Genomic DNA, 12172 nt, shown 5'->3' on the forward strand with positions numbered 1-12172 from the left:
CAATAAAACGCCTTTTTTTTTTTTTTTTTTTTACAAAATCAAAACCTAGAACAGTAAGGAATCCATTTTGGTCACTTGGACAGTGCTGCTATGTTCACACCAACCTATGCTCTTATGTACACACCACAAGATGAAATCCGCAGTGCTGCAAGAGGTGGGGTGAGAGGAGGGAACTGGACCAAACTGTGTGACAGTGTAAGGTGAAGAGGAGACGTTAGCAAAGGGACCTTTAAGTGTGGTCTGTGATCAAAAACAGTGGCTAAACACAGGTGAAGGAATGGTCACCACTCAGGTGTATTTCACATCCGTAGTCTTATGGACAGCATATTTGTTAAGTGGGGGCGAAAGGGTTGAAAATTTACACATATAGTATATGAACAATTTTATGATGTCTTGTATCTAGAAAACGAAACGGGGGAAAGACACCGAACTGTTAAAACTGATTATTTGTATACTGAAGTCAAAGGGGATTCTATTCTTTCCCATACTTACTAAACTGTCTATAGTTGTTGAAAAGCTTTCATTTGAAAAGTGAAAACGTTTCAAATTTATAAAAGGTTAAACCATCTAACATATGAATTTTTAAAAGTATGTAACTATAATGCTTTAGCTTTCTCAAATTGCTAAGTTAACCCACTTATTTTGCAGAAACCTGGTAAGTCCTCAGCAGTTCATGAAATGGTCTTAGAAGACAGTTCAGAAGAGCTTATGTAGAATACTTGGAGGGATGCTTGATACAGTCTAAGCACTTTAAGAATGAGCTTTTATTAAAACCCTTTACATACTTTTTCATTAAGAGGCACCAGGATCAATACAACATAGTTTCTAAGAGAAAATATATTAAGGTCCCTATTTTATTGCTGTCTAGAGCTGCCATCAAAAAATTCTAGCCATCATTGACCTCCAATTACTTTCAGAAAAAGTAATCAACTAAAATCATGGGGCTCTCTAGTTACCACAGAAACCAAACCTGCACACTAACAAATCACCAACAGAAATTAACAGAACAAGGCTTTTTCACTTTATTACTCAAAAAAGCTTCCTTTTTTTTTTATTTAGCTTTTTGACTCTGTGCTTGTGCTTTCAATACTTTCACAACGATTTTCTGCTCTTCAATAAGGAAAGCACGCTTGATCCTAGAAAAGAAAATATTGAATGAATATAGCTTTTAAAAATTGACTAACACAGGCAGGAAAAGTACCATAACTGAGTAAAGCAATCAGTGAAGATACCCAGAAAAGTAAATGAAACCCATACAAATACAGATTTAAAACTTAAGAGCAGGAATAATATGGACCCTTTCAGCCTAAGGTCTCCTTCCTACACTGGAATTTAGAACAGGGTAATTCTTCAATTCTATGCCAGTAGTACCTGCCCTCCTCTTCTGAGCCATGATAAGCTATAAAATCACCCCCACAGCAGACTGCTCCTTATGATAGCTTTCATTTAACCTCACTTCATTATTAGGATCCAGGACTAATGGTATTACTTGATTCGCAGTGTGTCTTAGAAATTTCCTATTTCTCAAGGTTTTTAAAAATATTAAATTTGGAAGGATTTGCAATTTCTGTGCTTTGAACCTCCATTTAGAGACAAAATGCATTTTATTGATCACTATTATTATTGCACATAGGACCTGGAAACAGAAGGTCCATATTACCACTTGCTAACTCAAAGCTACCTCTAGAGATAAAGCTCTCATTTAATTCCCACAGAAACCTACCCCATCTATGCTCCCTACTGGTATCCCTGGTTATAATAATCTACCCTCAGAACCCTGGGATTTCTGACTCCTTCGAATGTCTGGGATGTAATCACATTACATAAATACAGCTCACTCTTAGAGCAAAGACTGCAGACTCCCCTCAATGTAACAGCCAATGCTATTCTATAGATCTAAACCCAAATATCCAGAAGCTGGGGCCTGAATTGTATTTTTAATAAATGTGGTCATGTGGTTATGTTTAGCAAAGTCTGGGAGCCAGAGACTGGTAAAAAGCCAAATTCCTGTAGCTTAAAACTCACAATCCATTCATCTCCAACATACCTTTCAGACTTCACTTCTCAATCTTCATTTTACACTCTCAATGTGCCAGATCAAACTATGTTCATTCTCTGCCTGCAATGCCCTCTGTACCTCATGTCCGAAACTCACCCATCATTCAGATTCCACCTCAAATACTATTTCCAGATTCTCAGCTACTTGAAAGCTATTTCTCCTCTAACTTCAACCAGTTTTCCTATCTTATGCAAGTTTTATTTAGCTTGTATTTGTATTAACGTTAACATGCCTAATCATCCCCTTACAAATTAACTCCTGAAAGGCAGAATGAACTTGCAACATTTGGTGTCAGATTTGGTAGACTTGGCCAGACCACTTGATAGAATAAGCTGACTAAACTGGAGGCAAACTATTCCTCTAAACCAATTTCTTCACTTGTAATGGCCAATCACCTCTCAAACCTTTCCACTTAGGTCTTTGGAGTCAATTTAATGTAGACAGTACGGTTAATTAAGAGTAAGAGTCTCAACAAAATCTGGAAATAATCCTGATGCTGCCCCTTAACAGCTTTATGAATTTAAGCAACAAGCCTTGGTTTCTCCACAGAAAATGAGAATAGAAAACACCTCCCTGATGGACTTCTGACAGTTTATCATAAAAATGCTGAGCAGAGGTCACCATTATTAACCCCCTGCTTCCACTCCTACCTATGCTACTACCAGTCCTTTAACAGTCACAAGACCGCGTCCTCTCCCAATAACCCCACCTCTAACCCCATCCAGCCTTCAGGTCTTAATGTAGATGTCATTTCCTTAGCCTTCACAGAGAAGAGAAACTCTTCCAACCACTCATCTTTAGTAGAAAGACGACTTCACTATCCATCCTGCTGCAGTTTTAGTTTCTGGCACACCAAAGGTTTCAGTGCCCTGCTCAAAACCCATCATTTCCCCTATTTGTAAAGATCAAGCTAAAAACCTGGCTTATGAGGTCCTTCATTATCTGTGACGTTTCCACCTTTCCTGTGTACCATCTCCCACAATGCTGTTCCAGCCACACTGGAACTATATATAGCTACGCCGTTCTTAGACTTTCCATCAACCTGACAGACCAAATCACTAGGAGTTCCTTACCTGCCCCTCCAAGTCCTTTTAGTTTCTACATCTAGCATAAAGATGTTCCAAATCACAACCGAATTAATCTGAACTAATATCATTTATTAGTATGTACAGCACCAATTATCCCTAGTTAAGGATTCTAGAATATGCAAATTCTGTTATTTCTTCACCAGTCTTCTAATAATAATTAGCATGCAATGCAACACATACACTTGTTTAAGACAGTCTGACTTCATTATTATTTACCTGTCACGGACACATTTAGCACACATGGAACCACCATAAGCCCGGCTGACATGTTTTTTTGTTTTAGACAGTCTCATGAGAACTTTAGGTCTCACAGCGCGAACCTGCATAAAAAAAATGTTGAGATTGTTTTGAGATGCTTTAACAGAAACAGAAATTGTCCCAGATTTTTGCTAAGTGTTAAGTGTAAACATTAAACAAGGTTACAGAGGGAAATGATAAACTGATTTATCTGAAAGGCATTTCACTGAATTTGTCATATAGGCTTTAAAAGAAAGTCTATGTCCTTCACAGATTTGGATCATGGATGCTTAGTCATTCTCAACCCTCCTAGTGGTGACCTCTCCATCCCTCTCCCCCTTACCAAGGAATTAATGCTCAAAAGCTCAACCCTTGTTATGTTATTCACAGCAAAAGGTTCACTTACTCCTCGAAGTCGGCCTGGGCACACGCCACATGCAGATTTTGGTGCTTTCCCAACTTTCTTGGTATAAAGGTAAACAATTCTATTACCAGGGGTTCGGGACCTAGGAAGTGAGAGAATAGGCAACAGCTCAGCACCTTGCAGAATAAATGACTGTAGGTATATTAAATTTTGGAAATACTTACAGCCTAGTTTTGTTAGAGGCTGTATTGTAGGACAGCCTACGACGGTATGTCAAACGCTGGACCATTCTGAATGCCTAAATAGAGAAAAATGAAATAAAACTGCATTGTAGAAAAAATTCAAATTTTAAAACAGCATCACAAAGTTTATTATCCATGTACATTCTTAAATATAATATCCTTATATTAAGATATTTCATGAAAAGGAGTCTGTATTTTAAAACTATAGTTGGCCCTCTGTATCCACAGGTTCTGCACCCAGTTTCAACCAACCGTGCATCAAAAATATTTTGGGGAAAAAAATTTCATAAAGTTCCAAAAAGCAAAACTTCAATTTGCCATGTGCCCACAACCGTCTACACAGCCATTTATGCTGCATTACTATTACAGGTAATCTAGAGATGATTTAAAGTACACGGGAGGATTTACATAAGGAAACTTGAATATCAACAGATTTTGATATCCTCAGGGGCCCTGGAACAATCCCCCAGGATACTCAGGGATGGCTACACTTACATCTAAAGGTAACTGGTAAGAATGCTAAGAGGCAATGTTTGCTTTCCTAATGGTAACCAAATGCAGAGCACTTGGTTACAATTACAGGTTTCTCTCCTACTGAAACTGATTCCATCTGGAGCGGTGTCAGGAAAATTGCTACCAAAAGGCAAGTTTGAGAAACGCTGGTTTTAAAGGAAGGGCACACCAGAGAATTTAAGTTGAATCCTTAGCCATGCCATTTACTGGGAATATAAAGCGCCAGGAGCTGGCTTCCTTATCTCTAAAATATAGTTTTTACCTAGTTCACACAACTGTCATTAGGATTAAATGACAAGAGGCATCCTGACCAACATAGTGCCTGCCCACATAGTAGCTGCTCGGCGTTCAATGTTTTGCTCCTAACAGTATCTGGGTCAAGTTAAGTGCTATTCTTATTAATTTTGGTATTGGACCAAATGTCTCTGGATTATGGCAGCTAACTGGGTCCCCCAGCCCACACTTAACAACTAGAAGTACTACTGAATGATGTTTTTTAGCAAATCAGTTATACAGCTACGCAAATGAACGACTTCGCTCTTCAAAACATAAGCAAGACTTGAGCCAACCTAATTTGTTATCCCAAATCTTCTTAACTATTTCATCACAACGTGTTATTTTAAAAAAAAATGCATTTGTTGTTACAAGTTCCTTACTATCATTATACTGTAACTGTCAGAAACCAAAACCAACACGGAAGGCCAGGGCGAGTGACCCAATCAGCCGCTAGTCCGTATGCCTCTCCAAAACCAAGACAGGAAACTTCCTGTTAAAACTTTTTTTAAAAATTTAAGTATAGTTTACTTACAATGTTTCAAGTGTACAGCAAAGAGATTCAGCTATACACATACACACTTTTTCAGGTTCTTTCCATTAGAGGTTATTACAAGATACTGAATATAGTTTCTTGTGCTGTACAGGAGGTCCATGTTGCCCTATTAAAACATTTTTTATCTTCCATGCTATTGGTCTTGGAAAAGAAAACACTCTGAAATGATCCGAATATGCCACTCACTGGCCCTCCCAAATCCTAGAGAACAGCTACAGAGGCGGGGTTAAAACGTGGGCCTAAGATACGAGCACGTTCCGTGATTTCGCTGTCTCAACCAGCCGGAACACAACTCGTTTGTCTCCGAACGCCGGAGGCGAAGGCGGCAAAGTCAGTGGTGGTGAACTGAGGCCACTTAACTGCTCGGAGTGGAGACTGGGAACGAGGGGTATCTGAAGCTAAAAGCCGGGGAACTGCACACCACGAACCTTCCTCCTGAGCCCTTACTCCCACGCCAGCTCAAACGACTGTCCCTGAGAGATCCCGGCTCCGGCAACTCCTCGGATGGCGGCCGATTCTAAAGGCAGTAGCGACAGGAGAAAGAAAAAGCATCCATACCTCTAGATCGGTCCCCGGAAGAGGAAAAAGGAAGGGCCGGCGAGTTCAAAGGCCAAATATGACTGCGCATGATAGGAAGTTACGTCATAGGAAGAGGCGAGGCGGAGAGAATGCCGCCATGTTGTACGGAAGGTAAGCAGTTCCCCTTAGTGGGCGGGATTTCATAGCACCGCTACGTTGTACGTAAAGCGACGTGCCGCGGTTCCTCAGGCCGGGATGCGCCTCATCCGTCGGGGACAGCGCCACACAAAGATCTTTTGGAACAAGCGCTAATGACAAAGGAGCTGCATAGGGCAGAGGTGCGACAAAATAAGGTTTTTTCCGTTCCCATGGGCGCTATGACACATTTTACCTAAAGAGCGTCAGATCTGGGGTTAGACCTGGGTTTAAATCCCAATTCTGACAGTTATCATTAGGTGACCTTCGAGGAGTTGCTGCCTTTAACCGCCCTTTCTTTTTCTTGTCATTCATTCAAAGTACAAGCTTTACAAGATCAGGATTTTAATCCTATATCTGCTAATTATTATCTGTGTTCCGTTGGGCGAGCCCTTAAATCTGTAAGAAGGTATTAGTAACTACTCTACAGAGTTTTGTCGTGATCAAAGGTATCATAAAGTTAAGGCACTTAGCACAGTGCCTTGTAGAGAGTGAGTGCTCAGTAAATGGTGGCTAATCTTAAGATTATATATAGAGTTTCTCGAGACTTCACATGAGTGGTAGAGTTTGAGCTGCATCTCAAAGATGTGGAGGAAGGAATAAAACCCACTAAAATAGCATGTAAAAGTTTACATTTCTTAATGCCTATGTGTATTTTTCTGAGGAGAGAGTTCTTAGCTTTCATTATATTGTCAAGGGGGTTCATGACCTCCAAAAAAGTAAAGAACACTTCACCTAGGCTCTAAGGAAGAATGCTTAAAAGGGTCGTTACATTTTTAATCTCAAATTAGGCTCCCTGGAAACATACTGAGAGAGAGTTATATGCTGGGGTACGGGAGAGCACTCTTAAAAAATGCTCCCGTGAGGAACGTAGGACCTGGGGACCCTCAATGTGGTTGCAACTGAGACCTCAGCTGTTCCAACAGGGAGCCCTGGAATTAGGCGGGCTCTTAGTTGTCCCAAATTGGCAGGGAAGCTGGACTTTTGCAGACCCACATCAGCCAGTCTTTGGTCTCGCTGCTCCCTGACCGTGGGTGAAGCTGTTTCCTGAATCTGAGAGCAATGTCCAGTGATGCAGTGACCCAGCCAGTATCCTTGACCCAGAAGAGACAACTTGAATAAAGTATCCCAGTGTCCAACTCAGGTTCCCTTCTAGGTTTTCCAGTTCAGTTACCGAGGTGAGAAAGCAGGCAAGTGACTGAGGGCAGGTACCCTGCCCATCGTGCCTCACAGCACTGCCATCTGTGTTGTCACACGGGATGGGAGGCTCTGGTTATATCCCCCCCTTTGCCTACTCTCACATAGCTACTTCTCCCTGACCTTGTCATAGTTACTTCTCTCCTTCCCAGTCCTTCACTTTTTGTCCTCTGTAATCCCTTTTGTCTCTGTACCAGGCATTAAGATGGAGGCTGGATAGAGAGTTAAATGTGGCTTCTTAATGAATGAACAAATGAATGCATTTACTTGGAATATATATTCTTTCTATTTCTGGAGAATGCTGGGCAGTTGAGTATAACAGAAGATGGGAACCCTTAGCACACTGTAGTGTACCTAGTGTGTGCTACCTAGCTTTCCGTGCCCACCTCCACGCCAGTAGATAAAAATAATGGTCTCACGATCAGTTTCCCTTATTATACTTAACCCAGTTCTATAACGTGACTTCTCTTTCAATCTGTATTTGCATTTTTTCTTGATCAGTTTTGCCAGAGATGTGGATATCTTATTAAACATTTCCAAAAACCTCATTTGTTTCTATTAATCTTTCTTTTAGTTCTTTGTTGATTAATTTCTGTGTACACTTACTAGATATTTCATAAACTTTTGTAAAATTGAAATAAGACTAACCTACCTCACTTTTTTCTGTCTTGGGCTGTGAAACTTTGAGGTTTAACACCTATTTATTTAAGGGATTTTTTTGTAAAAGTTATTAATTTTAATATCAAATTTATCTTTTTTGAGTTTGTGCTTTTTGTGTCTTGTTTCTAAAACCCTTTCCTACTCAGAAATCTGTAAGATATTCACCTAGATTTTCTACTAATGATTTAAAGTCTTGTTACAACTTATTTAGAGTTGACTTTTGTGTATACTGAGTTAGGGATACAATTTTCTTCCTTTCCATACGTTAACCTCATTTTTTCCCAACTTTATTTACTGAATAGTCCCTTTCCCCCACCAATCTAATATGTTATCTCTGTCATATACCAGTGTTCCATACATGTGTGGATCTGTTTCTGACTCTCTGTTCCACTGGTCTTGTCTTTGTGAGTTCTTTACTCTCTAAATTTAGTAAATCCTAACTGTTGGAAGGGCAAATATGTACTACCTTTTCTTCTTTTTCAGAAGGAAAATTCTTGACTTTTTCTTTTCCAGATACATTTTAGAGTCAGCTAATCTGAATTTGTTTGGATTTGTATTGAATCTATGGATCAATGAGAGAATTGACATTTTTATAAAATGAAGTTTTTGTAAGTATAAATATAGCATATCTCTCTGTATATTTAAGTCCTCTTTAATGGCCCTTAATACATTTAATACTTTGTCTATAAAGATTTGCCTTTTGTTAGATTAATTTTTAGGTACTTGACATTTTCTAATTCTATTGTGAATGGTGTCTTTTAAACTAGATAGTCCAGTTTTTTGTTGCTGGTATATAGAAATCCTGTTGGTTGTATATTAATTTTACCTTCTGCCATCTTGATAAATTCTATTATTTCTAGTAATTTGTGTAAAGATTCTTTTGGACTTTCTAAGATTTGTTTGAAGCAGTAATTAAAAATCTTCACACAAATAATACCCTTACAGTTTGATAAATTTTTCACAAACTGGATGCACCTAGATGAAGACACAATATTATCAGCACTCCAAATGTCCTCTCTGTGCCCCTTACATTCTCTCTCCCTGTTTCCAAAGGTAACCACTATTCTGACTTATGCCCCATAAAGTTTTGCCAATTTTAGTTCTTTATATAAATGAGAAGTATTATTTATATCTGACTTCTTTTGCTCAAAATTATGTTTGTAAGATACATGCATATTATTTTTTCTTCCTATTGCTATGTGGAATTCCATTGAGTAAACATACCACTGTTTTCCTGTTGAGGGACATCAAGTAGTTTCCAAGTTTGGGCTGTTATGAATGGTGCTGCTGTAAATATTGTAGTACTTGTATTTTGGTGAAGATAATGTACACATTTCAGTTGGGTATACACCTAGATCTGGAATTGATGGGTCATGGAGTACATGTGGTATGCAAAGGCTAAGAGTTCTAAGATGGCCTTCAATGACTTCTGCCCCATGTTGGTTCTCTTGTAATTATGTTATATTACATGTCAAAAGGGATTTTGCAGATGTAACTAAGGTTATTAATCAGGTGACCACAAACCAAGCCAAAATTAGAATTAACTTCTGCTATGCTAAATATAGAATTCAAGATTGGCAGTTTTTTTTTTTTTTTCAGTACTTTGAAAATATCATTTTATTGTTTTTTGGCTACCATGATCTGTTGAGAAGTCAAATTATTCTTATTTTTACTCCTTTAAAGGAAAGTTTTTTTTTGTTTGTTTGTTTGTTTTTCTGGCTGCCTTTTGTAACATTTTGTCTTTAGGTTGGGCTTCCATTAGTTTTGGTTTCCAGTAGTTTTACTATGATGTGCTTAGGCATGCTTTTCTCTTTATTTCTTTTGTGGAGCTTGTAGGATCTTTTATATCTATATATTGATATCTCTCATGAGTTTTAGAAAATTCTCAGCCATTATCTATTCAAATATTGCTTCTGCCCCATTCTCTTCTCTCCTTTTGGGACTCTAGTTACACACTGTACTCTTATCACTGTATCTGTAGATCTCTTTTCTGGTTATCAGTTGCTGTGTAACAAGCCATCTCAAACTTAGTGGCATAAAATAACCGCCATTTTATTATGCATATGGATTCCATGGGTCAGGAATTTCTACATGGCATAGTGAGAATGGTTTGTCCTTGTTTCATGGTGAGTGGAGGTGGACTTGAATGGCTGGAGGCTGGAATCATCTAAACAATTTTTTAGTTAATTCCTAGGTTGAGATACCTTGAAGCTAGGCTTAGCCTGAGACTGTCAATAAGAGCACTTATACATAGCCTCTCCATGGGGCTTGGGCTTCTCACACATGGCAGCTGGGTTCTGAGAGGGAGCCTCTCAAGAGGGAGCATCTAAAAAGCAAGTATTCTAGGAGAACTAGTAGCAGCTGCACGGCCATTTATGATCTAGCCTTGGAAGCTACATAGCATCATTTCCACCATTGGTCAAAGCTGCCACAAGCCCCCAACATTCGAAGACATATATCCTCACCCCTTGATGAATAGAGTGTCAGTGATTTTAGGATTATATTTTAAAGCTTCCACAGTTTCCTGTACTCTTAATATTTACTATCATTTTGTTTTTCCATGCTTTGTTCTGTTTTCTTTTGAACTGTCTTCCAGTTCATTAATTCTCTTGTCAGTATCACTCCAATGAGTTTTTCATTTCAGTTATTGTATTTTTTAGGTCTAATTTTTTCATTTATTTCTCTGTTTATACTTCTCATTCTCTGCAGAAATTTTCAATCTTGATTTTTATTCCTCGAGTTCTTGAGTATATTTAGGAGAATTATTTTAATGTTTTGTAACTGATCACTTCATTATCTGAATGCCCCAAGGATGTCTTTTTATTGTCTGATATTTCCCTTGGTTTTTGTTGTCTTCTCGCCTCATGTGGTTGATTGCTTTTTATTGATTTCAGGATATTTTATGTGAAAAATTAAGAGTAATTTTAGGTCTTACATAACTACTCATATACAGATTTTAGATTCAACTTGTTTAGCTCCAGACAAAAACTTGTTGACATTTTTATTATGTTATATTTATGTGTTAACTTGGGGAGAATTGACCTCTTTATTATGTTGAGTCATCCTATCCAAGAACATGGAATGTCTTTCTATTTATTCATCTTTATTTTTAAACTTTTATTCATATAGGCCTGTGCATTTTTATTGAGATTATTTCTAGGTATTTAATCTGTTTTCTTGCTAATATAAATGGCATTCTCTTTTCCATTGCTCCATTTAACTTTTTTTTTATTGTAGGCTGTGATTTTTATTAATTTATATTCTACTACCTTACTTCATTTTCTTATTATTGGTATTTAATTTTATTAATTTTAGGGGGGGGGTTCCAGATAGTTATCTAGGTATTTTACCTCTTTCTTTCTAATTCTTAAGCCTCTTGTCCAATTCCATTGGCTGATGCTTCAAACATAATATTAAATAGTAGTGTAGGTAATGGCCTTTTTCCTGAATTTAGCAGGAAAGCATCCAGTGTTTCTTCACTAAGTCGTGTGTTAAAGAAATAGCCATTGATTATTATTTCTTAAAATTTTTTTTACTATCAGGAATAGGTGTTGAATTTGCCCCTTTTCTTCTCAGTATCTATTAAGATGACAATTTAAGTTTTCTCCTCAGATCAGTTCACTTAGTCAATAATATGGGGAGGAGGGAAGCAGCACCCTTTCTGATTCACACAAGAACATCATGGTGTTCCTGTTTCCCTGGCCATTCCTCTTCCTGGAATTCTCTTCCCCTGGTATCAGCACGGCTTACTCTTACTTCCTTTACTTGTTTGCTCAAGATAACTTTTCAGTTCACTATCCTAACTATCCTATTTAAATGGCACATTTCTATTCTTTATTGGCCCTTATAGATCCTCCCACCCTGTTTTTTTCCCCCACACTTATCATTTTCTATATATTATATATTTGCTTATTGTGTTTATTATGTGTTGTCTGTCTCCATTAGAACTATGCTCCACAAGGTAGGGATTTTTGTCCTTTAAAAAAATTTTTGTTGACTGATATATTTTTAGTTCCTAGAGCAATGCCTGCCAAACAGTAAGAAAATTTTTAAGTGAATGGATGAGATTGGAGCTTATCAAGAATGGTGAGAGCATTTGGACTTGCACCACATACTCCAGAAGAACTTAAAGTTAAGAATTTAACATTATTTCTAGATTATTTATATTAGGTTATATTATATTATTTAAATTAGATTATTTTTATAGTCATTGATATACAGGAAGATTGAAAGACTTTCACTATAGAACTTGTATGCTTTGTTCTGTAA

The 12172-nt window shown here is 37.8% G+C and overlaps 1 protein-coding gene and 1 long non-coding RNA gene across 4 annotated transcripts in view; one reads left to right on the forward strand and one right to left on the reverse strand.

The window, feature by feature from the left end:
• Positions 1-998: 998 nt before the first annotated feature.
• Positions 999-5950, reverse strand: RPL34 (ribosomal protein L34). 2 transcript variants are annotated; one of them, XM_010981058.3, is made up of 5 exons: positions 5891-5950; positions 3973-4046; positions 3791-3890; positions 3364-3467; positions 999-1136 (listed from the first exon to the last, which is right to left on the reverse strand). In XM_010981058.3, the coding sequence occupies exons 2-5, from the start codon at positions 4035-4037 to the stop codon at positions 1052-1054; spliced, it is 354 nt and encodes a 117-aa protein (XP_010979360.1). In that variant the 5' UTR covers positions 4038-4046; positions 5891-5950; the 3' UTR covers positions 999-1051. The 2 variants fall into 2 exon arrangements, with proteins under 2 accessions (XP_010979360.1, XP_010979359.1); XM_010981057.3 differs by having other exon boundaries at positions 5761-5900.
• Positions 5951-6055: 105 nt separating this feature from the next.
• LOC116157706 (uncharacterized) overlaps positions 6056-12172 on the forward strand; it is a 31585-nt gene continuing 25468 nt past the window's right edge. The window contains exons 1-3 of one of the 2 annotated variants that reach the window (XR_010380217.1): positions 6056-6189; positions 8417-8511; positions 11923-11989. This is a non-coding gene — a long non-coding RNA (uncharacterized LOC116157706). Of the gene's footprint in view, positions 6190-8416; positions 8512-11915; positions 11990-12172 lie in introns of both variants that reach the window. The other variant, XR_010380209.1, reaches the window with a different exon arrangement.

This window comes from Camelus dromedarius, chromosome 1 (assembly GCF_036321535.1).
Source record: "Camelus dromedarius isolate mCamDro1 chromosome 1, mCamDro1.pat, whole genome shotgun sequence".
Lineage (NCBI taxonomy): Eukaryota > Metazoa > Chordata > Mammalia > Artiodactyla > Camelidae > Camelus > Camelus dromedarius.